General features: G+C 39.0%; 5 protein-coding genes across 7 annotated transcripts; all 5 read right to left on the reverse strand.

Moving 5' to 3' along the window:
- Window positions 1-50: 50 nt before the first annotated feature.
- On the reverse strand, window positions 51-1,342 carry LOC106419442 (polygalacturonase inhibitor 1). The gene is made up of 2 exons (XM_013860227.3): window positions 746-1,342; window positions 51-595 (listed from the first exon to the last, which is right to left on the reverse strand). Exons 1-2 carry the CDS (start codon window positions 1,299-1,301, stop codon window positions 141-143), a joined length of 1,011 nt encoding a protein of 336 aa, XP_013715681.1. The 5' UTR covers window positions 1,302-1,342; the 3' UTR covers window positions 51-140.
- Window positions 1,343-2,232: 890 nt separating this feature from the next.
- Window positions 2,233-3,473, reverse strand: LOC106446061 (polygalacturonase inhibitor 1-like). The gene is made up of 2 exons (XM_013887732.3): window positions 2,867-3,473; window positions 2,233-2,769 (listed from the first exon to the last, which is right to left on the reverse strand). Exons 1-2 carry the CDS (start codon window positions 3,417-3,419, stop codon window positions 2,318-2,320), a joined length of 1,005 nt encoding a protein of 334 aa, XP_013743186.2. The 5' UTR covers window positions 3,420-3,473; the 3' UTR covers window positions 2,233-2,317.
- A 1,826-nt stretch (window positions 3,474-5,299) lies between these two features.
- On the reverse strand, window positions 5,300-6,704 carry LOC106419443 (polygalacturonase inhibitor 1). Its single transcript, XM_013860228.3, has 2 exons — window positions 6,060-6,704; window positions 5,300-5,958 (listed from the first exon to the last, which is right to left on the reverse strand). Exons 1-2 carry the CDS (start codon window positions 6,610-6,612, stop codon window positions 5,507-5,509), a joined length of 1,005 nt encoding a protein of 334 aa, XP_013715682.1. The 5' UTR covers window positions 6,613-6,704; the 3' UTR covers window positions 5,300-5,506.
- A 511-nt stretch (window positions 6,705-7,215) lies between these two features.
- Window positions 7,216-8,516, reverse strand: LOC125574783 (polygalacturonase inhibitor 1-like). Of its 2 annotated transcripts, XM_048742556.1 has the most exons (3): window positions 8,020-8,516; window positions 7,916-7,929; window positions 7,216-7,843 (listed from the first exon to the last, which is right to left on the reverse strand). In XM_048742556.1, the coding sequence occupies exons 1-3, from the start codon at window positions 8,457-8,459 to the stop codon at window positions 7,392-7,394; spliced, it is 906 nt and encodes a 301-aa protein (XP_048598513.1). In that variant the 5' UTR covers window positions 8,460-8,516; the 3' UTR covers window positions 7,216-7,391. The 2 variants fall into 2 exon arrangements, with proteins under 2 accessions (XP_048598513.1, XP_048598512.1); XM_048742555.1 differs by having other exon boundaries at window positions 7,916-8,498.
- Window positions 8,517-10,819: 2,303 nt separating this feature from the next.
- LOC125575248 (transcription factor TGA10) lies at window positions 10,820-23,676 on the reverse strand. Of its 2 annotated transcripts, none has more exons than XM_048742559.1 (11): window positions 23,109-23,676; window positions 22,888-23,003; window positions 22,430-22,524; window positions 22,099-22,200; window positions 21,909-21,974; window positions 21,737-21,796; window positions 21,559-21,636; window positions 21,378-21,459; window positions 21,028-21,302; window positions 13,084-13,338; window positions 10,820-11,129 (listed from the first exon to the last, which is right to left on the reverse strand). In XM_048742559.1, exons 1-11 carry the CDS (start codon window positions 23,180-23,182, stop codon window positions 10,977-10,979), a joined length of 1,356 nt encoding a protein of 451 aa, XP_048598516.1. In that variant the 5' UTR covers window positions 23,183-23,676; the 3' UTR covers window positions 10,820-10,976. The 2 variants fall into 2 exon arrangements, with proteins under 2 accessions (XP_048598516.1, XP_048598517.1); XM_048742560.1 differs by having other exon boundaries at window positions 21,028-21,299; window positions 23,109-23,674.
- Between the last annotated feature and the right edge of the window lie 27 nt (window positions 23,677-23,703).

Below are 23,703 nucleotides of genomic sequence, written 5' to 3' on the forward strand. Positions count from 1 at the left end.
TGGACGGTGCGTGTGAACTCATGGTTCAAAAAATGTTCTAAGAACTCATAAAAATACAAGTTGTGACACATGTTTTATTTAATCAATCTTGATGATATTACATTTTTTTTTTTGGGAAAACTAGAGATAAGCTTGGTTTATTACTTGCAACTACTATCAAGAGGTGCACCACATAAACACTTGTTATGAAAATATGTATAAGAATCAAATCTCTGAAGACTTCCTCCAGTGGGGATGGGTCCACACAGTCTGTTATAGCTAACGTTTAAGATTTGGAGAGAATATTCAGTCCACTGAACCGGAATACTCCCTGTGATCCCATTGTGGTTCAAGTCCAGTACACCAAGTGACTCATGGAGCACAACTCTGGACAGATCAAACTGGAATATGTTTCTTGATAAGTCAATGGAAAACGTCGTTTTGTTGGCACCAAACAACATCGAAGCATCGCCTGTGAACTTGTTCCTTGAGAAATCTATCCGGTTAAAATCAAGGTTGCCTAGTGATTTGGGTATCGAACCGGAGAGCTGGTTGTGTGATAAGATAAGGTAAGCAAGTTCTGCTGGAAACGATCCAAATGACTCTGGTATTGTACCTAAGCATGAAAGTTATATTAGAAGAAAAAAAAGTACAGTTAATAATCATATTTTAAAAAGTTCAAAACAAATCATATTTAAATCAATGAATAAATATAATCAAAGTTACACCAAAGAAATAATAGAATCAAAGAGAGTACTTATTGTACCTGTAAGCTTATTCCTACTAAGATCAACGTAAGAAAGTTTAGGTAACAAAGCGAGAGAGCTAGGTATGGAACCAGAGAGCTGATTGAAGGAAAGGCTTAAGTATTCAAGATTCATGAGCTGACTCAGAAACTCAGGAACCGGGCCGGTGAGGTTCAACCAGCTAAGCCTGAGAGAACGGAGATACTTAAGCTTGGTGATGGTGGATGGGATCTGACCGGTGATGTTAGTGATCCTGTGGAACATAAGACTCTGAAGATACGGTAAGTCACCGACTTCAGGCGGGATCTGACCGGATATCTGACCGGCGAATATGGTTAGGGAGATGACGCGGTGGTTAACTGTGGCGTCGCCGCATTCGAGGCAGTACCAGGAGCAGCAGTCGGTTTCGGGGTGCCACGAGGCGAGGTGGTAAGGGTTGTTTAGGGACTTCTTGATTTTAAGGAGGGTGTTTTTGTCGTTTTGGTTACATAGATCTTTCGATGTCGCGATGGTGATGAGGTACGTGATGAAAAACAAGAGCGAGAAAAGCAGTGTCGTGTTTGTCTTATGATCCATGTTGTATGGTGTTTGGTTTTGAATATTTTTTTTGTTGAAAGTGTGACGATGATATAAACACTATCGAGATTAGATATTTGATTTGATAGAAACCTTAATAGTCAGTCAATACGTGTGATTAAGATGTCGGTGTTGAATATGGTTGGCTGGTGCCAACATGCTGGCAGTCAACATGTGCCACTTGAGTACTACTACTCTCTCAGCCACGGCTTCTATTTTCTGATTAAAAAAAAATATTCATATGTATATAAATGTTTGGGTTTATAATCTTACACGAAGCACTTTTAAGCTTCAATATATGAAATTTGCTTTTGATACAATTTTAAAACAGTTTCCACAAATAGTTTTATTTTCGAAATGAGAAAATTTATATAATTTAAAACAGGATTTGAAAAATGAGATGCACCAAAAAGAAAATAGCATCTAAATGTATTTCATGAAACTAAAATATGACTAGAAAAGCATCTGACATGAAATAACATCTGGCGTGAGAGAAAAAGCATGGAGCTGATCCTTCTCCACCTATCAAACTAGAAAAGCATCTATAGGACTATCAGAAACAGAACATATGCAGATGGGATAGCAATATGGTTTGGCTCAAGGATAAGCACCTAAATCATTCTTTACATTCTTTTCTTCTTTATTCTTTCTCTATTTAGAAGTTAAAAACACCTTTCGGACACGGAAGCTCTAGATGTTAAATAAGGTTCTTAGTTTTTTTAGTTAAAAGTTAAGAAACAGTTTTTTATATTCCGCTAAGAACAAGAAACGGTTTTTTATATTCCGCTAAGAACCTCACCCTAAGAACTCTCCATTAATCATGCTCTTATAAGTGAAAATAGAGGATAAGTATTCGTCCTTATTCTTCCTCTATTTGTGGTAAGCTCTACCTTCATTTTCACTTTAAAAATGTTTTAAGAACTCATCAAAATACAAGTTGTGATACATGTTTTATTTAATCAATCTGGATGATATTACATTTTTTTTTTGGGAAAACTAGAGATAAGCTTGGTTTATTACTTGCAACTATCAAGAGGTGCACCACACAAACACTTGTTGTGAAAATATATATAAGAATCAAATCTCTGAAGACTGCCTCCAGTGGGGATGGGTCCACACAGTCTGTTATAGCTAACGTTTAAGAGTTGGAGAGAATATTCAGTCCACTGAACCGGAATACTCCCTGTGATCCCATTGTGGTTCAAATCCAGTACACCAAGTGACTGAGGGAGCACAACTCTGGACAGATCAAACTGGAACATGTTTCTTGATAAGTCAATGGAAAACGTCGTTTTGTTGGCTCCAAACAACATCGAAGCATCGCCTGTGAGCTTGTTCCTTGAGAAATCTATCCGGTTAAAATCAAGGTTGCCTAGTGATTTGGGTATAGAACCGGAGAGCTGGTTGTGTGATAAGATAAGGTAAGGAACTTCTCCTGGAAACGATCCAAATGACTCTGGTATTGTACCTAAGTGAAAGTTAAAACGTTGTGAATAGAAAAATAACAATTTAATAAACAGTTTATTTCTTATAATCGTTTTTTTATACATAAAAGAGTTATTCACCTGTAAGCTTATTCCTACTAAGATCAATGTACGTAAGTTTAGGTAACAGGGAGAGAGAGCTAGGTACTGAACCAGAAAGCTCATTGAACGAAAGGTTTAAGTAGTCAAGATTCACGAGCTGACTAAGAAAATCAGGAACCGGGCCGGTGAGGTTCGTCCAGCTAAGCCATAGAAACGTGAGATACTTGAGCTTGGTGATGCTGTGTGGGATCTGACCGGTGAGGTTAGTGAGTTTGCGGAAGACAAGCTTCTGAAGATACGGTAAGTCACCGACTTCAGGCGGGATCTGACCGGATATCTGACCGGCGAATATGGTTAGGGAGATGACGCGGTGGTTAACGGTGGCGTCGCCGCATTCGAGGCAGTACCAGGAGCAGCAGTCGGTTTCGGGGTGCCACGAGGCGAGGTGGTAAGGGTTGTTTAGGGACTTCTTGATCTTGAGGAGGGTGTTTTTGTCGTTTTCGTTACATAGATCTTTTGATAACGCGTTGCTGAGGTGTGTAATGAAAAACAAGAGCGAGAAAAGCAGTGTCGTATTTGTCTTATGATCCATGTTGTATGGTGTTTGGTTTTGAATATTTTTGTTGAAAGTGTGATGATGATATATACACTATCGAGATTAGATATTTGATTTGATAGAAAAACCTTAATAGTCAATAGGTGTGATAAGATGTCGGTGGAGAATATGGTTGGCTGGTGTCAAAATGCTGGGAGTCAACATGTGCCACTTGAGTACTACTACTTTCTCAACCAAGGCTTCTATTTTGATCTTTTCAGAAAAAAAATTATATAATTCAAAACAGGATTTGAAAAATGAGATGCACCAATAAGAAAATAGCATCTAAACTATTTCATGACACTAAAATATGACTAGAAAAGCACATGCAGTGCCGTGCGAAGGATTTCAGGAGCCTAAGTCAAGTTTTAAAAATAAATTTATATACAACTATAAAAAAAACAATTTTTTAATATGATATATCACATTCGCGAAATACATAAGTTTAACACTTATTACGTAAATATGCTATATTATGTCATATAAAAAATGTATATGGATTTAGAAATTGAGTTATTCGATTCTCGTGGATAGTTTTAAAAAAAAAATAAGTTTAAGCAACTAAGCTAGAAATTATTTTAAATTTTGGGGCTCTAGAAAACGTAATATTATTTAGGGGCCTAAGGCGAATGCCTTTTTCAATACACTGTAGGCACGCCTCTGAGCACATGTATATAACATCTGGCGTGAGAGAAACAGTCAGAAGCATGGAGCTCCTTCTCCACCTATCAAACTAGAAACGCATCTGTAGGACTATCAGAAACAGAAGGAAACAGAACATATGCAGATGGGATAGCAATAAGGTTTGGCTCAAGAATAGGCACCTAAATCATTAATTCTTTACATTCTTTTCTTCTTCATTCTTTCTCTATTTAGAAGTTAAAAACACCTTTCGGAAACAGAAGCACGTTACCCAGTATTTTTGTTTGAATATTGTTTTACATTCATTCAAAAAATATATACTAAAATATACTACTGTCTTTTTAGTACTAAATAATAATAAGATAATTACCAATTAACGGGTATAGTCTAGGGGTCGACACAACGACATCTAGAACTTTTAATCAAGCTTAGTCTAGTGGTTTATAGTAATATAATATTATTGACACGTCAGCATTCGGATTCAGATATATACACTTGGTCAAATCATGCATATATACTACATGGTTATGATTTAATGTTTTATGCCATTGTCGAACGGAAACGGAATACCAACAAGTTTGGCCGTAAAAGTGGATAATGGATATTTACAACAACACGCTCAAGCAGAACGAGTGCGATGACTACATGCTCAGGTCTATTCTGGTTACAAGTTATTGGCTTCAACACGGTAATGTTGAGGTCTAAGATTTTGACCCGATCAAACCGTTCAATCCGTCATCCAACTCCATTGTCCTAAGCGTCCGTATGAAGGCTAAACTAGCATTTGAGATTCACCTAGTCTCGTTGATAAGCTTTGTTGAGTTTAGAACTGATCGCGCTTGCTTCATTTTCAAATCAAGTCAGATAGGGCTTCATTTTCTTGGTGTTGCCTATGGTTTTAGAGCTTCTCACCAAAAGCTCTTGCTGGTCAACAGTCCATCCACTTCTTATTGGTGTTTCAACGTCGTCTTCGACTATCAATTGTTCTGTCGAACAATCGCCTTAGAGATTAAGGTGAACTTTCTCCATGGGGTTCTTCATCTTGTTGAGCTTGACTCGCCTCTTATAGGGTATATCTTTCCATGTTTAGTAATGCTTTCTATTTTCGTTGTACCGTTTGAGCATGCTCCGGGATCCTCTGTTTCAGTTGTAGACTTTTATGCTCATTGAACTTTTAATATAAGTTCGTGTTACAAAAAAAAAAAAAAAAAAAGGATATTTACAACAACCTCTAATTAACAAGAACCTTTGCGATTGATCTTCATTTAAATGTGTCTAACATGCTGATTGTGATTCAAACTGGAAGATTGTATTACAAATATTTTGAAGCAAGTTTGGTTCATTTTTTAATCAGTCAATCCAAATAAAACATACAGTTGTCTATAGACTTATTGGATTATTTTGGTAAAGTAGAATAGTAATACGCTTGGCTGCTTGAATCTTTACTTGCAACTATCAAGTGGTGCACCACATAAACACTTATTGTGAAAATATGCATAAGAATCAAACATCTGCAGTTTCCCTCCAGTGGGGATGCGTCCACACAATCTGTTGTAGCTAACATTGAAGATTTGGAAAGGAGTTTCAGTCCACTGAACCGGGATACTCCCTGTGATCCCATTGTGATTCAAGTCTAAGATACCAAATGTCTTAGGGATCTCAACACGGGAGAGATCGAACTGGAACATGTTTCTTGATAAATCAATAGAAAATGTCGTTTTATTGGCTCCAAACAACATCGAAGCATCGCCTATGAACCTGTTCCTTGAGAAATCGATCCGGTTAAAATCCAGGTTGCCTAGTGATTTAGGTATAGAACCGGAGAGCTGGTTATGTGATAGGAAAAGGTCAGGGACTTCTCCTGAAAACGATCCAAATGACTCTGGTATTGTACCTAAGTGAAAATTAAAAGGTTGTGGTTAGATAAATAGCAGTTTAATTAATAATCAATTTTTTTAATAATCAGTTTTTAATAGAGATAAAATATTTATTCACCTGTAAGCTTATTCCGACTAAGATCAACGTACGAAAGTTTAGGTAACAAGGAGAGAGAGCTAGGTATGGAACCAGAAAAATAATTGAAGGAAAGGTTTAAGTAGGCAAGATCCATGAGCTGACTCAAAAACTCAGGAACCGGGCCGGTAAGGTTCGTCCAGCTAAGCCTGAGAAAACGGAGATACTTGAGCTTGGTGATGGTGTGTGGTATCTGACCGGTGAGGTTAGTGATTTTGCGGAAGACAAGCTTCTGAAGATACGGTAAGTCACCGACTTCAGGAGGGATCTGACCGGAGATCTGAGCGGAGAATATGGTTAGGGAGATGACGCGGCGGTTAACGGTGGCGTCGTCGCACTCGAGGCTGTTCCAGGCGCAGCAGTCGCTTTTAGGGTCCCATGAGGCGAGGTGGTAAGGGTTGTTTAGGGACTTCTTGATCTTGAGGAGGGTCTTTTTGTCGTTTTGGTTACATTGATCTTTTGATGACGCGTTCGCGAGGTGTGTGATGAAAAACAAGAGCGAGAAAAGCAGTGTCGAATGTATTTTATTATCCATGTTGTATGGTTTTGATTTTGAGTTTTTGTTCTTGAAAGTGTGACAGTGATATATACACACTAGAGATTAGAGATTTGATTTGATAGGAACCTTAATAGTCAATACGTATGCTCAAGATGTCGGTGTTGAATTTGGTTGGCTAGTGCAAAACTAGTGGCTGTCCACATGTGCCACTTGAGTACTACTACTCTCCATCACGGCTTCTTTTTTTGAAAAATGGTTTTCCCGTCTATTTATTTTACGGAAACTGGGTGAGATAACACCAAAAAAACCATAATTCACTATCTAATTAAAATTTCACTATCTCTCTTTTTTTTCTTTCTATCTCGCTCTATTTTCTCTCTACAAAACTAATTTCCTTTTTTTACTTAACTATTTCACAAATAAACTCTTATTTTATTTTTCTAAAAAATTATTCGTATACTTATATAGTTGTATAAATTATGGTTTACAATACGACATGCATGAAAGACTTTTAAGCTTCAGCATATCAGATTTACTTTTGATAAAATTTGAAACAATAACCACGAATAGTATATCTTGTTTTATTTATTTAAAACTGGAGGTTGGATTCGAAAATTTAGATGCACCAAAAAAAAAATATACTAGAAACAAGTTTGGTTGATTAACAAAAAGTTTTGAAGATTATACAACAAATTTATCAAAGCAAGTTTGGTTGATTATTTTTATTAATCAATCCAAATAAAGATACAGTTGTCTATAGACTTATTGGATTATTTGTAGAAGTATAATAATAATAGCTTGGCTGCTTGAATCTTTTACTTGCAACTATCAAGAGGTGCACCACACAAACACTTGTTGTGAAAATAGGAATAAGTATCGAATTCCTGAAGTGTCCCTCCTGTGGGGATGTGTCCACACAATCTGTTATAGCTAACATTGAAGAACTGAAGAGGAGCTTCGGTCCACTGAACCGGGATATTCCCTGTGATTCCGTTGTGGTTCAAGTCCAAGATACCAAGTGTCTTAGGGATCACAACTCTAGAGAGATCGAACTGTAACATGTTTCTTGATAAATCAATGTACCACGTCGTTTTGTTGGCTCTAAACAACATCGAAGCATCGCCTCCGAGCTTGTTCCGAGAGAAATCTATCTTGCTAAAATCAAGATTGCCTAGTGTTTTTGGTATATAACCGGAGAGCTGGTTGTGTGATAGGTAAAGATCAGGTACTTTTGCTGGAAACGACCCAAATGACTCTGGTATAGAACCTGCTTGCATGAAAAGTTTCTTGATCAGATTTAGAAAGAAAGGCAAAAAAGTAAAAAACAGAGTTTATTTACCTGTAAGCTTGTTCCTGCTGAGATCAAGGGACACAAGATTAGGTAACAAAGACAGAGAACTCGGTATTGAACCAGAGAGATCATTGAAGGAAAGGTCTACCCACTGGAGATTCTTGAGCTCACTGAGAAAACCAGGAACTGGACCGGTCAGATTCGTCCAGCTGAGCCTGAGGCTCCGGAGATACTTGAGCTTGGCGATGGTGCGTGGGATCTGACCGGTGAGGTTAGTGAGTTTGCGGAAGACAAGGGTCTGTAGATACGACAAGTCACCAACCTCAGGCGGGATCTGACCGGAGATCTGACCGGAAAATATGGTTAGGGCGGTGACGCGGTGGTTAACGGTGGCGTCGCCGCACTCGAGGCAGTACCAGGAGCAACAGTCTGTTCGAGGGTCCCACGAGGCGAGGTGGTAAGGGTTGTTTAGGGCTTTCTTGATCTTCAGGAGGGTGGTTTTGTCATCTTGGTTACATAGGTTTTTAGAGAAAGAAGTCGTGAGGAATGTGAACAAGAAGAAGAACAAAAGCAGTGTCGTTGTCTTATCCATGCTGTCGTTGTTTGTTTATTTTGGTATCGATTTCGAGTTTTTATGCTAAGTAATAAGTATAGACGTTGTAGAGTTTTGTTTTGATTTGATCTCTTCTGATCTGTCATAGTGGACCTTCAAAGTCAAAAACATATAGTCAAAGACATCGATGTTGAATTTGTTTGCGTAATGCACCAAGATTTGTTTATTTTATAAGAGATCGTAATATTGAACCTATTTTGAAGGATCACTATATCAATATCATTCAGACAGAACATAACTGGGGGAAAAGAAAAACTTGAAACAAAACAAAAATTGTCAAAAGGCCTAGATAAGGGCTAAACTAGGCCCAGTCATCATGGATATCATGAAGGTGAATGAGGCCCAATCGGTTTCGTTGTACATAATTAAATCGCAAACCAAGAAAATTGGATATACTGTGAAGAGTCTACTGGTAGAGAAAGACAAGTGTACATCTTTGTGGGAGCGAGAAATAAAAAAATGGAGCTAAAGTTGATGCAAGAATAGGTAAAGTAAGGATCGGATTATCAAACCCTAGAGGCAGATATAATCTACACTCACTCTTACCCTCTTCTTGTGCTGCAAGCAAAAGGGTTAAAGAAAATGGGAGCAGTGCAACTAGTTGTGAGATTCAATTGTTTATTTTTGGCTCACATGATCTATCTTTATGGCCATCCTCTGCTTCCAAAGATGCATTATCTCCATCCCTTCACTGTGAACCAACTAGACAGTCTTAGATACCAAGCCATGAGCATTGTCGCGGCGCCATGAGCATTATCTACATATTCTTGATAGGTCTCTGGAACTTCAGGTTCAGGCCTCGGCATCCTACTCACATGGACACAAAGATCTCTTGGGCTGATGAAGCGGCTAGTCCCGATGAGCTAGATGAGGAATTTGACACTTTTCCGACATCAAAGGGACAGGATGTTGTGAAGATGAGGTATGAATATGATAGGTTAAGAAGCGTTGCAGGTCGGGTCCAGATTCCAGATGGTTGTTAGAGACAGTGCAACGCAAGAGGAGAGGTTTCAAGCACTGTTGAGTTGGAGAGATCCTCGCGCGACTTGCTTGTTTGTGAGTCTGTCTTGTTGCTGCGATGGTCTTGTACGTGATGCTTTTCGAGATCGTAGCACTTTCGGCTGGGATGTTCTGGATGAGGCATCCTAAGTGTAGAAGCAAGATGCCTTCTGCTTCAAGTAATTTCTTTAGGAAGTTGCCTTCAAAACGATATATGATGCTTTAAATGGTCTTCTTTGTTTGGAACTTATGTGTGTTTGTTTGTGTGTGATTTATTATTTTTTCCTTAATTACTACTCTTTCTGTTTCAGTTTATCTGCTGTTTAAAAAAATATATATTTGTTGCAAAATAAATGATGTTTTCACTAATTTTTTTTAAAAAATTATGTCATTTGAAATTTGCGACTAATTATAAAATATTATATTTTTATTGGTTGAACTAATTTAATGATATTTTATGTAACCAATATAAACTGTATAAAACTTAGTATTTTCTTAGTCAATATGCAAAAACTTTAAATACACAAAGGGAGTATGACATTTTGGATTTGTATTATTTTGGTATCAATTAGCTTTGGTAATATCCATTTATTAATGTGTTGTTGGGTTTGGTCTTAAAAAAAACTACTGGGCCTAGCTAGTTATAATTTGTCGATTGTAAAAGAGAGACACGTTGTAATAATTTATCAACTCGCTGTAAGGACTGAATGAAACGGTCAGGGACACACACTACTACTGACCTTTCGTCTCAGTGACCCACCGGCACAATGCGAGATGCTCTTACATACATACTTCACATAGCTTGAGTCAACAATTAAGGTTTAAAGTTTATATATTATCCAACCAACTATTGGTGCAAACCGAATCAATCTCGTTTTTTGCGGTGTAAAAAATAAATAAATCTTGTTTCTGGTTTGACCATCGTATAAAGTTCAAAAAGAAAGAAGGGGTAAAACAGGTGACAGCAAAGATGAATGAGAAATAGGGCGTTGAACCCAAAGCAAAACGGTACTGATCCCAAGTCCCTGACAGTCTCTTACAGAACTCACCATTTGTCACCTTCCTAACTGGTCAATGCTTTATTTTTTGACCTAACCATCCCACTCTCTCTCTTTCTTCTATCTGTCCTCTCATTCTTGCATGCAATTGCAAAATTGTTGCCAGCCTTCTCTTATGTTCTCTTTCCATATTCTTTTTATTTTTTTGAAAATATCTCTTTCCATATTCTTTCACTTTTTAGATAAACAAGTCATCAGTATGTATGTTCTTGTGTTTGGATCGAAAAATAAGTCTAAATGTCATATGCACAAGGAGGAATTAAAGGTATGGACTTGTCTATCATCATCTGCATCTTTTAAACATATATATAATAAGAATCATATAACAAAAAGACTCCAAACAAATTTCCTAATTAAGGTCTGTAGATCGAGAGACAATAATATATTATAAAGAGGTCAAGCTGGCTAACTAATCAACCTATGCTCTTGCTTTATTTTATCATCCGTCTTGGCGTGGACGAGCTAACCAGAGAGAACTTAGAGCCTGGAGACGGTGGAAGTACTCTGCAACGGCTAGAATACAACGTGCTTCTTGACGTGTGGTCAACAGTTGGTTCAACCTATGGATTGTTTGGTGCCTCAGATTATCCGCCTGTAAGTTATTATTGTATTAGTTCAGAATCTATAGAAATGAAAAGAAAATGGAGTAAAAGTCAACGCAAAGACAAAACATCATGGACAAAACTGCGTTCATGTTATTTATTGACTAAGACGAATTAAGATTTAAGGGCAATGAACTGAATGATGGACCATCACTAATAATATCATAAATCGAAGATAAATAGACTAACTAGGAGGAAAAAGATAGTAAGACTAAGAACTATTTTAACAACTAATAGTCCATTAACATCATGTTATCTTTGGAAGAATTTGAATTATCAATTAAACGACCCGAAATTATAAGGCTGATTGATGATTTATGCCAATTATTCAACATATTGATCGAACAAAAATCAAAGCGTGTGCTACACTGCTAAAAATATGACACCAAATTGTCAAAAGGTGAAACCGTGATTTCTATATATAGGTCCCACGCCATGCTTCATAATACTTTTGGTTACTACTTAGATAATTAACTATATAATATAATTAGAAATGCATATCAGTAATGATATAAAAAGGATGCCCGAAATTAAGTACAGACAAGAAAAACGGGATCGAATATAAGTAAAGGAAATGTTCTCAAGCAAGTGTTTTGGGAGGACGTGATACATGGGGCGGTTACGCCCATGACATCATGAACGATATGGGTTCCTAGCAATCCATGTTTCCATTTCATGTTAATTTTAGAGTATATATACATGTGAATATATATATATATATATGTACGTATATACGTTCGTGGTGGCAATGGTCACGTGCTTTTTTAGAAGTTTGTATCCATTGTCCTCTTTTAGTAAACTCCACCCATACTTACCCCCTCTTTTGAAGTCGGGCCTTTCTCTTTTTGTTTTAAAAATACTCATTCTGTTTGAACGATGTTTAACATAAACACACAAATTAAGATAAAACTTAAAGCACTCGATTGTAATAAAAAAATAACCAAAAATAATTAATTATTACCATTCTGAACAAATAAGAAAGAACACACATTAATTTTAATATTTTAATCAGTTAATAGTCTTGCATAATTTAAAAAAAAAATATTATATAAATTGAAACAAAAATATCTTCCAAACCATAATATAAAAATAAATGGAGGGAGTTGTTCTTTGGTGATGAAAAGTAATTGTAAGCGTGTAGGTGTTAAACAAGAACAAATACATACGAATATATATTAAGATCATTATTAAAATGAAAGAGGCCACTAATATATGCATGAATGTTAATATAATATTAGCCTAAATGGCCATTTGCATATATAGTATATATATAGGCTGTTACATCGATAGCTTATACACAAACATATCTATAAAATTTCTTTTCGTAGACCTGCCTGTTCTATACTAGAAAATAATCACGAAACTAATATTAAATTAATTAAGTTTAATCTTCTAAAAGTAAAGCAATCCGACCAAGTTGATACGACAACTAGGAGTGTTTGTTAGATACCTACTTACATAATGTCAGAATCAAGATGCTAAACACTTTTCATTTCTCCTTTTTATACACACACACACATATAATTAATTTTTGCAAATTAGTTTGAATATTCACTTATAATCTTCCAAAAAAAAATCAACCACTATAATTATAATTGTCATCTAACCAATTAAGACCGACTGTTTACCTATATATATATATATATGAGCTATACACAAACATACAAACATTTGTATAAATGTAGATAGCGTGTTAGAACAACCAAATTTATATGAATATATGATAGTACTGTTTAATATGGAGTGGTTCAAAGAATCGAAATATGTAAAAATCCTAGTCTGATTAGGACCACCGCCCTCGGGGTCCATTTCTATATTATTTATATATATATATATATTTGAATTATAAAGATTGCTATAGGTATATAGTTTCGTATAACATTTAATTTTTTTTACTGCATATAAAATTTAATTATAAATACAAAGAAAAGGATTAGAGTTTACCTGAAGAACAAAGCCCTCGAGGGAAGAGAGTTTGTTGAGAGCCAAGGACATGTGTGACATGAAATTCGATAGATGAGGAGGAAGTTGTGCAGAGGCAGGCGAGAGAGAGTCGGATACAATACTATCGGAAAGCGATTGATTCAATGCCTCGAGGCCTTGCGAGAGAGCCTCTTCAGCCTCGTGTGTGGACTGTTGCAGACCACAAATCCCAACTATCTGTTGCTCTGTCAACGGTTCTATTTGGTTCACAATCACCTGCAAGTGTTTCAAATTAATTAGCACGCATGCATATAGTTACAAGCTTGGGAGTGAGTTATAACAACCTACAATGGATGCATGCTTAAAAAACGTAAAATGTATTAAATGTTTAGTGTACTATGCACAAGTTACTAGCTACACCCAAAATCTCTTCTTTCCTTCCTTTTTGTTTTCACTAAAAAGGACATAAGATTGAGACATTGCCAAAGGTCTCGTCAGCTATGCACACCATCCATATTATTTAGAATAAGTTTAAAAATGCGTTACGGAAATATCTTATAAAAAAGTTAAACAAGACAATCAACCAATTATATTTCACTAATAATAACTTATTAAGCCTATTGGTCCGAGAATAAATGTTTGTTTGTTGCTTTATTTATTTTTATTTGTTTTTTTTTTTGGCAACTATTTGTTTAATTATTATGGTCATCTCTCTTAAATTTCATGGGGTTTTTTTCTTTTTTCTTTCTTATGATTAGAATAGGACCAGATATCGAAAAATCAGACAAGCACTTTCTTTTACATTATGCAAAAACCTAACCTTTGCTAGAAATACTTCACCATCACACAACTGCATGATTTTTTTTTCTTACAAAATACATTTTACGTGTACCTTTATTTTTTTTTTTGATCGAAATAAACGTTTTCATAGATGAAATTACTCAGTTGCAGGTACAGGAGAAGGCAGAGAGTACAAAGCTGATTTAGCTAAAGAATCAGCGACAGAGTTTGCTACACGGGGAATAAAGAAAAACGAGATAGATTCAAAGGAGAGAGCCAAGATTCTGATATCGTGGAGAATCCCCTTCATGATAACATCCTTTCCCTGTGATTTCAAGAGAAGAATGAGCGCCTTCGAGTCAGAGAACACATTGAGACAACTGACATGTGAAGACACCGCTGCTGTTAATGCAGCTTTAACCGCCAACGCCTCTGCTACTAGAGCTGAGGGAACGTAACGTCGGTGAGAAGATGAACTTTCGGTACACGTATTCGTCGCATCGCGCAGGTACCAGCCAAGCCCGCAGTTACCCGATGAAGAGGTCCAAGCTGCATCCGAGAAGGAAGACCAAGTATAAGAGTTAGTAACAGGGGGGCTAAAATTTGGGACCACAGAGTGTGGTATAGAAGGCATTTCGACACAAGTCTGAGCTGCCTTCCACGCTCGAGCATCCTTGATAGCTTTTAAAATCGTGTTTTCTTCGGAGAACAGTCTATTCTCGAAGGTTAGCTTGTTTCTATTCGTCCAGAGGATCCATAAGATCCAAGGATACAGAGGTGTATTTCCCAGTCCAACAGGTGGAAGAGATATCATTCGTCCACAGTGCTGGAGAAGTTGTGCGACTGAGGTGATGGTTGACGCCGATGGTTTATGGAGGCATGGCATTAGTTCCCACACACGCTCCGCGAACGGACAATGAAGCAAAACATGGAGTTCCGTCTCACGAGCTCCACACCGCTTACAGACAGGGGAGGTTGCAAGCCCTCGGCTCTCCAGAAGCGTTCCAACAGGGAGTGCCTTGCTATTTGCTTTCCAGAGAAAATGTCTGATTTTGGGTGTTGTCTGCACTTGCCACACCCATTTTCGCCAGTTAAATTCCTGATTGCTGGCATTTCCATTCCAAAGTTTAGCAACTGCGTAACCCGATTTAGTTGTATACGTACCAGAGGCAGAATTCAGCCACATTAATTCATCATCCAGTTGGAAGTAACTTGGAATCAAGCTGCAGATCTCCTCCTCATAATGAGGTAATGTTTCTCTGATAATATCAATATTCCATTCCTTTGAAACAGGGTCGATGAGCTTGCTAACAGTCCAGGATTGGTTTTCAAAAGTTGGAGGACCAATTGGGGAGATCGGTGTAGCAGTAGACAACCAAGGTTCGTTCCAAATGCCCACTGAATCTCCTGATCCAAGCGCCCATCCCAAGCCTTTAAGGAGAAGGTCTCGTCCAATCAGAATCCCCCTCCATCCATGTGACATTCCAGACGAGCCTGGTGTCTCCAGGAAAGCAGACCTATTACAGTATTTTCCAAGTAAGATCTGAGCCAGTAGGGACGTCGGATTTTTCAGAACTCTCCACGAAATCTTTGCGAGCAGAGCATCGTTAAACTGCGCAATCTCCCTGAAACCTAATCCTCCGGCACTCTTTGGATAGGTCAGTTTATCCCACGCAACCCAACACATCTTCTTAATACCAGGTGACAAGTCCCACCAGAACCTTGTAAGGATTGATTGCAGTTGCTTAACCAGGGAATTTGGCAGTTTAAAACATGACATAGAGTATGAAGGCATTGCAGCCAACACCGACTTTAGCAACACCATTTTCCCAGCGCCCGAGAGAAACCGGGTAGTCCAGCTATGGGATTTTTGGCGTATTCGATCAACAAGGGCCGCAAAGATGTCCCTTTTCTTCCTCCCGAAGTGTTCGGGTAAACCCAAATATTTGCCAAGTCCACCTTCGTTGCTAATACGGAATTGCTCTCTGATCCGACGCTTGGAGTCTCCTGGCGTCTTGGCGGAGAAGGTGATAGAAGATTTGTCGAAGTTGATACATTGACCGGAAGCTTTTTCATACCTCTGCAGGATCGAAATGAGGGCTGAACAGCTCCTAGCATCCGTTCGGGTGAAGAACATGGTGTCATCCGCAAAAAGGAGGTGGCTAATGGCTGGGCTGTTGCGAGATACTTTAACGCCAATAATCTCTCCTTTCTGTTGTGCTTTCATGCACAATCCCGATAAGACCTCCGTACACAATATGAAGAGATAAGGTGACAAAGGGTCGCCTTGCCGGATCCCCCGCGATGGGGTTACTCGTCCTTGAGCCGCTCCGTTGACCAGGTACGAGTAGGAAACTGAGGTGACGCATTCCATTATCCAAGAAATCCACATGTTGTGGAAACCAAAACGCTCAAGAACGTTTCGCAAGAAGCTCCATTCAATACGATCGTACGCCTTGCTCATATCGGTTTTGATTGCCATACTACACCGAATCGTAGCACCTGAATGTTGTAGGTAATGAAGAATCTCATGTGTTATCAGGACGTTGTCGGAGATCGAACGTCCTTTGACAAACGCAGACTGGTAGTCCGAGATCAGACCAGGTAGTAGAGGCTGAAGTCGACGGGTGAGAAGCTTGGCAATGATTTTATAGTGCGTGTTGCACAATGCAATAGGGCGATACTCCGCTACCCTCCTTGCTCCCAAGATCTTGGGGATAAGCCGGACATGCGTCTCATTTTGACGGGCCTCCAGACTTCCTGTCTCAAAGAAGTTTTGGATATCCTTCGTCACGTCTCCTCCTAGAATGTCCCAATAGGATTGGTAGAAGCCAGCTGAAAAACCGTCAGGCCCGGGAGCTTTATCTGCATGAATGGAGAAGAGAGCTTCCTTGATCTCTTCTCGAGTTGGGGGGGCAATAAGTGTCTGATTCATCTCTGCAGTAACAGTAGGAGATATTCCTTCCTGGACTACTAAAGATGAGTCCGACAATTTAGCCTCAAAGATTTGGGAGTAGTAGCCTGTGATTTCTTGGACAATTTCATCTTCTCGATAAACAGCTTTTCCATCTCTATTCTCCAAAACCGAGATCTTGTTACAAGCTCGCCGGCCTCTAGTGGAGGCGTGGAAGAAACCGGTATTACGATCCCCACTGTGTAACCACAAGATCCTGCTCCTTTGCCGCCAATAGAGTTCTTCTTCTTTGTATGCTGACTCCAAAGTGGCAGTAAGGGCAACAATGCCAGCAGGGTCGGGAGAGGGGCTAGAGAGTGCTTCTTCGAGGTCATCTTGCGCCTTCCTGATAGCAATATTGCTGTTGCGGTTTTGTTCACGGCACCAGAGGATGATATTGTAACGTATCTTTGCGATTTTTGTCAGGACAGAGTCCAGAGGCTCCTTCGTCCAATGCTCAGCCACTAGTTGACGTATCTCTGGTTTGTTAACAAGTCGGCGATCAAAACGGAATAGGCCCTTCCTTCTCTTCCGAGACACGTCAAAATGGACCACAATGGGTCTGTGATCGGATCCCTCAAAACGAAGATATTCACTTCGCCCGGCTGGAAACTTTTCAAACCAGGAGCAATTTGCCATTGCTCTATCAAGCCGGGATTGGATGAAGTGGGTATATCTGGTCCCTCTCCACGACAAATGATTCCCAGAGTGTTTGAGATCCCAAAGTCCCATTTGGGAAACGAAGTTCCTAAAGGAGAGGAAAGATCCTTCCCAACGTACCGGGCCTCCGACTTTCTCGGAGTTGTCTAGAAGATCATTGAAGTCGCCGGTGATCAACCAGGATTCATCTCTTCCTTCGCCTAGCTCCATAAGTGTTTTCCAGAAGGCAGGTCTGTCCGCAGAATGCGGAGCTCCATAGATGAAGGAGACAAAGCTAAAAGTTCCATGTGCCTCAATACGAGTATCTATAATGTTAGCAGAAGAGAAGAGAATGTCAACCTGGATGTCTTCTTTCCAAGAAAGAGAGAGCCCCCCTGCTAAACCAATTGGAGGGACAGTGAAGTGATTTGTGAGTTCCGTATTCCGGAATAGCCTGAAGAGAGCTTCGTCTTGGTTTTTCGTTTCCATGAGGAAGAGTACCGCCGGAGAAAGACGTTTGCGGAACTCCTTTATACGCTGGACTGTCAAGGGCGTCCCAGTTCCTTGACAGTTCCAGCTAACGCACGCTAAGGAAGAGATGTTGGGGGAAGATGAAAATCCGTCCCCTTCTTTGCCTTGTCCTGCTTCTTCTTCACCATCGGTGGGATGATTTTCGGTATTGCTGGAGAAATACGGGTTGATGTAGAGCTACGGGTTACTGGAGAGCAGCGCGACACACCAGATAGACCCCTGCCTCCCGCAACTATCGCATCCATCATCAGTTTCCTGCGAGGTGATTCCTTTGATTTTGTGACTCTTCTTTTCTTCAAACTTACTCCCTGTACAGGGCTTCGAGCTACCCGTTTTCTATCTTGTGGCTTAGTCAGCTTCTTTTTCCCTTCAGCCTTAGATAGGTCAGGGAGGTCAGATATGTCTGTTCCTTCACTTGTTGTTTCAGACCCAAGCGGTCCTAGCCGTAGGGAGACATGGATACGGTCTTCACTGAGAGTTCTGATGGGGGAGCGATCGCCAGGTCCAAGTCTACCTGATTCAAAGACTGTTGAACTCGAAGGTCGAGTAATGTTGATAATGTTGTTAACCGGGAGTACGTTTTCCTCCATATGTATCTCACCATCTTCATGTCGTCTTTTGGATCCAGAGAGCGAGTCTCTGAGATCAGGAGTGCTTGTTCTCTGTGTGTGTACAGATAGTCTTTCTTTCGCAGGAACTCTTTCCCCACTTGTTGATTTCTGGGTAAGAGGGTCTGACAATCGAGATGCCAAACTGCTTCGTCGCACTAGAGCTAACTCCTTAGGTGGAGATCTTTTAGAGTTTGAGCTCGCTTCAATGGACGGCGAGCTCTTATCTTCTTTCGAGTTTTTGGTATGGGGTTCTCCTCCTCTTTCAGATAGTCTTGGAGTATCCCGCTCCTGGAGGCTGCGATTGCTTGGAGATTTTCTTGAGTAAATTGGAGTTCGGGACCTGTGTATACTCCTGTCATCGTAACGACGTCGATTTTCTTCAAAACCAGAGCTTTTATCAGAGCTATGTCGAGGAGAGACTCCACGAGACGAATCATGAGGACCCCGCTCCTCAGGTCCCCTGTAATTTGGCCAACGGGCGCCAGCAGTTTGAGGTCTCTGATACGTCCGAGAGTATTTCCTTTCCGCTTGTCTTCTCTTACCATCTTCAATTCTGTCCAGAGTATTTTGTTGAGAGATATTGGGGTGTCTTCTCTCTCCCTCTAATCTTCGAGAGGGGGGCAGAATTACACAATCATCTTCCTCATGGGAGAGGGACTTGCAGCGGAAGCAATGCTTCTCGAGTTTCTCATATTCTAGTTCCACCTCTACGATTTCTTTGGATGGAAGTTCTATGTCCATGCGCATGATTAGAGGTTTTAAACCATTGATTTGCACTCTCAATCTTGCTTTGTCCACTTCTCTGTTTTCAATCGGACCCAGAGCTGCCCCAATTGCCTCAATAGCACCATCCGTCCAATAGTGGAGGGGAATGCCATGAACCTGGATCCAGAAGGAGATACGTGCCGGAAAAGTATCAGACACTATGGGCTCCCACCGTTGGAGGATCATCATCCAACGCTTGAAGTGAAAGGGAGATTTGGATAGTATGGCCTGCAGATCCTTCTCAGTTTCAAAGCTAAATTGGAAAAGCTGAGGTCCCAGTTCCCTTCCAGTAATCCTACCAACTACATTCCAATGCTGCAGGAAGAAGTCTACCAAAGCCCTAGTCTTTTGGATGGAGGGGTTTGTAACTCTACCGATGAGAGTAAACTTATGGCGTTCAATGAGGTCAGTGACGTTTGCTTCTGGGATTCGAACCAGTGGCTTCCTAGGGGGAAGCCTGTCCTCCTTCCATTTACCTTTCTCAGCTCTTGAGTATTTGTGTGACATGTTGTTGGGACCGGAGTTTTGAGACTGCAGTACAAATGTTTGAGGACTACACACTGTAGTAAACGTAAGTCAAGAAGATCGTTGAGAAGATAGGTGAGGTGCTGTTGTGGTTGATTGTTGCCGAGATTTGAGACCACACGGAGTGGTAAAAACTGTCGCAAGGTCCGGCTGTTTACAGGTCGGAGAGATCCTCAAAATGGGAGGAAGAGCGGTCCAAATCCTTCTGTACTTCTTTCTGCAAGCTGTCCATATGATCGTCGGTGAAGAGGAGCGAAATCAGCGGTGAAAAGGCCGTTTCCGGCTGTCCCTCCGACGAGTCGGGGGAAGAACCCGATGGTTAAAAACCAGGAGTCTCGAATATCCAAAAGATATTACCAGGAAGGGTAAGAAATTCGAAAAAACAGGAAGGATTTAGGTGAACAGATGCCCGAAACAGAAAGTCAACATAAGAGGTTACAAAGGGACCAGCGGTTATTGACTAATCTCGGATGTAGTGCCTGGGAGAAAACTGGATCTGCTTTTTAAAGAGGTTTATATTACAAGTCTATTTACGTGTACCTTTATTATTTACTTTAATAAAGGGCATATATACAAGCATATAGGTTGCCATATATAGGCCAGCCCATGCATCGTTATGTATATATACCTCGTCAACAGTATCACTATACTCTATGTCTTATCTATTACCGTACCCTCTTCTAAGAGAATCAAAGACCAAAACTTAACCAATTTTTTTTATGAAAAAAAACCAGAGAAAATCACTTTTGATTAATTATATAAAGTTATAAGTACTATATTCATGCACAATGTACGTTAAAATAATAAATGTCACTATTTTAGTCATCAATATTTTTCTACAAGCAGTCCACAGAATTTGATAATGTTCAATGATTGAGTTTTGGAATTTGGATTAATCTAGTGTGTACGATAGGATTTTATATAGTTAGTCTTTAAGTAAAAAATTCCAAAAAATTTAAGATTTTCTAATGATCCACACATTGATTTAGTTTACATTATCACATGACTAATTTAGACAAACTTACTAAACGTTAGCTGATTTTATTATCTTAATTTGCGTGAGGGTGTACCACAAGTAGAAAAATAAATAAAATATATTAGAAAACATACTGATATTTTAAAACCATGTTTATATGGTATAAGAAAAGACGAGATATGTACCTTAATAATCTCAGATGGGCGGAAACCACCCATCCACAAGAAACAACGCTCGGCTGGAGTTTTCCAAGCGCCAGAAATGAGGTGGAACACATCGGTCTTAGCGACCATGGCCTTGAGGTTAATCAAATGGTCATAGTGAGCTAAACAAGTGTCTACAAACATCCTAAGCTCGTTCTCGGCCAAGTGCTCTTGTGTCGCCACCCTTAGTTCGGTTAACAGCCTCTGCTGCTCCTCCAACCATCTCGTGTATTCCATATCGAACACCGCTGCTTCTGCTACACGTTGGATTTACTCACTTATACTCATTTTACGATTTTTTCAGTCATATGCATGACGAAACTGTTACGTACCAGAGCTCGTGTAGCCGGGACCAATGGGCATCCCACCTTGCTGTTGATCTCCTCCCATAAGCGACCCTCCATAGAATACGCCCTAAACCATCCGAAATCAAAATAGTAACCTTTAGACTTTTAGTGAAATAATTAATTATACAAATATAGACTTATATGAAAAGATAGGTGAAAAAATTACTTGGGATCTGGCCCGTTGAATCTCTTGTTCTAGTTGGGTCAGCTTAATCCTGCATGACTCAAGTTGCTGAACATAAGCCTGTCGTAATTTACCAAAGTACATAGCGTCAGCATAAATAGCATTCTTTAATATCAGAAATTATAATCGCAGCATGCTGATGAAGTGTATAGATGCTGACTTTTTTTCGTAATCTGCTTTTCCTTGCTGCTTCTCTGTTCTGTGCTAGTCTTCTCAATGTCTATTGTAAGAAAAAAGAAATTTATAAACATAAAGAAAAGAAATTACCAAACACAAAACAGTAAATTTTCATTTTAATCTTATTTATTTATATATATGATAACAGTACTCACCTTAGGGTCTGATGATTTTGGTGTGTCATGGTCTGATGAGGCAAGACCTTTGCGGTTCCCTTCTTTCTGCCATAACATTTGTGTATGACTCATCAACTTATAAAACGACTCGACCAGGTCTAAGATTAAATTCCATTTTTATATATATATCAACAAGGAAACTTAATAATATTAATAAAAAGATAGAGACCTTGATTGATTTAGAAGGTTGAGGAAGTTGAAACTGAGAATGATTGGTCAAGTCCATGGATGGCTCGGAAGATGGTCGAGTCGAACCACTAGGTGCAACAGCCTGAAACAAACCTTGTATTATCAGTCTTACCAAACACATTATAAACAAACAAACAAAGAAGAAAAAGAATCAAAATCAGTAGGCATTAGAAAAATGAGAAACGTATAATAATTGGCCTGACTTGATATTATATGAAATAACTAGTAGTTGCGCTGACATTATATTAGAGTAGATACATAAACCAACTAAAACTGGTATATATAAAGAAAAATATAGTAATTATTATTACATTTGGTGTAGAAGAAGAAGGAGGCGGCTCTATGTGCATCGGCTTAGATGGAAAGATGTTGAGCGTCGATGTTGGAGGTCTCATAGCCAAATTCTCTGCCATATAAGATTCATAGATATATATGAGTCATGTGATGTATGTGGAAATGGTCTGGTTGTGTATATATAATATGTGAGTGGACTAGTTCTAATAAGAAGAAAAAGGAGAGAGAGAAAAAGGGTTTAAACAAGAGTTTGAAGTAAAAGGGATATGGATTGAAAGATTTGCTGTCTGAAAAGAGAGGATCTGGTCAAAGCTGAAAGTATAGTACTGATGGCAGAAGAAAGATTGAAATCTGTTTGGCATGCTTTTGCTGTGACTCTCTCTCTCTCTCTTCACAAGGGAATCTTCCTAATCTGCTAAAACAAAAACCAAACCCCAATTCCCAAAAAAAGAAAGGAGAGAGAGAAAGAGCATACGAGTTGTGTGATGATGAGGTAAAGGAGCAGTTGATGGTTGATCATGATGTCCTTGTCCATCAAGATAGAGGAAGAGTGATGGGTCTATCTCTCCAAGATCATACCCATCTTTGTTCCTGAATCATATACACATAAACACAAAAAGCTCTTAATTAACTTCAAGATCATCAGTTCAAAACGTTTATATATGACTTTAGGTCTAAGAAAACTCTTTAGGTTACATGAAGTTTCCACTGGAAGACGTGGCTGAGGCTGATGATAACTGCTGATGATGATTCTGGTGATGACCTTGCATCTGATGATGTTTGAGGGAGTGTGATAGTAACAGCAGAAAGATGATGATAGAAGAGAGATTGATGATCTATCTCTTTATGTTGGTCTACTCCTGAGGCAGCAACTTATGATGATGACGGTGGTTTTTGATCACTAGGTGATATCTGCTTAATTCTTCGCCTATATAACTATAATTTTTTATCTTTATATTCTTAGAAAGAGATAGAGCTTATGTAACGGAGCATTTAATGCTACTTTTGGTGTTTACAGAGAGAAATATAGAGAGAGGTCGGTTTATATTGTATTGGAGAGGGTGATGATATTGGAGAATTATGGAGATTGGAGAAGAGAAGCAAAAGACAAACTCCTTTATTTTCTATTTTTGTGCTTTTTATAATTATTTTTGTTGCTTTCTTAATATAATTTTATATATTCTATACCTTAAAATATTAGAAGACGACTTTGTTTTTGTGTAAACCCAAGAAAAAATATTCTGATAAAGCGGTCAAGAACATGTCCTTTTCCATCCCCCTCTCTCTAGAT

This window comes from Brassica napus, chromosome A10, assembly GCF_020379485.1.
Source record: "Brassica napus cultivar Da-Ae chromosome A10, Da-Ae, whole genome shotgun sequence".
In the NCBI taxonomy this organism is placed as follows: domain Eukaryota; kingdom Viridiplantae; phylum Streptophyta; class Magnoliopsida; order Brassicales; family Brassicaceae; genus Brassica; species Brassica napus.

Excerpts from the sequence above, each read along its gene's own strand:
- LOC106419443 (XM_013860228.3), bottom strand. The coding sequence starts at position 6,612 with ATGGATAATAAAATACATTCGACACTGCTTTTCTCGCTCTTGTTTTTC. Across the intron at positions 5,959-6,059 it reads TAGTCGGAATAAGCTTACAG|GTACAATACCAGAGTCATTT; the intron begins GTGAATAAATAT and ends ATTTTCACTTAG.
- LOC106446061 (XM_013887732.3), bottom strand. The coding sequence starts at position 3,419 with ATGGATCATAAGACAAATACGACACTGCTTTTCTCGCTCTTGTTTTTC. Across the intron at positions 2,770-2,866 it reads TAGTAGGAATAAGCTTACAG|GTACAATACCAGAGTCATTT; the intron begins GTGAATAACTCT and ends ACTTTCACTTAG.
- LOC125574783 (XM_048742555.1), bottom strand. The coding sequence starts at position 8,459 with ATGGATAAGACAACGACACTGCTTTTGTTCTTCTTCTTGTTCACATTC. Across the intron at positions 7,844-7,915 it reads CAGCAGGAACAAGCTTACAG|GTTCTATACCAGAGTCATTT; the intron begins GTAAATAAACTC and ends TCATGCAAGCAG.
- LOC106419442 (XM_013860227.3), bottom strand. The coding sequence starts at position 1,301 with ATGGATCATAAGACAAACACGACACTGCTTTTCTCGCTCTTGTTTTTC. Across the intron at positions 596-745 it reads TAGTAGGAATAAGCTTACAG|GTACAATACCAGAGTCATTT; the intron begins GTACAATAAGTA and ends TTTCATGCTTAG.
- LOC125575248 (XM_048742559.1), bottom strand. The coding sequence starts at position 23,182 with ATGCAAGGTCATCACCAGAATCATCATCAGCAGTTATCATCAGCCTCA. Across the intron at positions 22,525-22,887 it reads ACCTCATCATCACACAACTC|AGAATTTGGCTATGAGACCT; the intron begins GTATGCTCTTTC and ends CTTATATGGCAG. Across the intron at positions 21,975-22,098 it reads AACCTTCTAAATCAATCAAG|AAAGAAGGGAACCGCAAAGG; the intron begins GTCTCTATCTTT and ends ATGTTATGGCAG.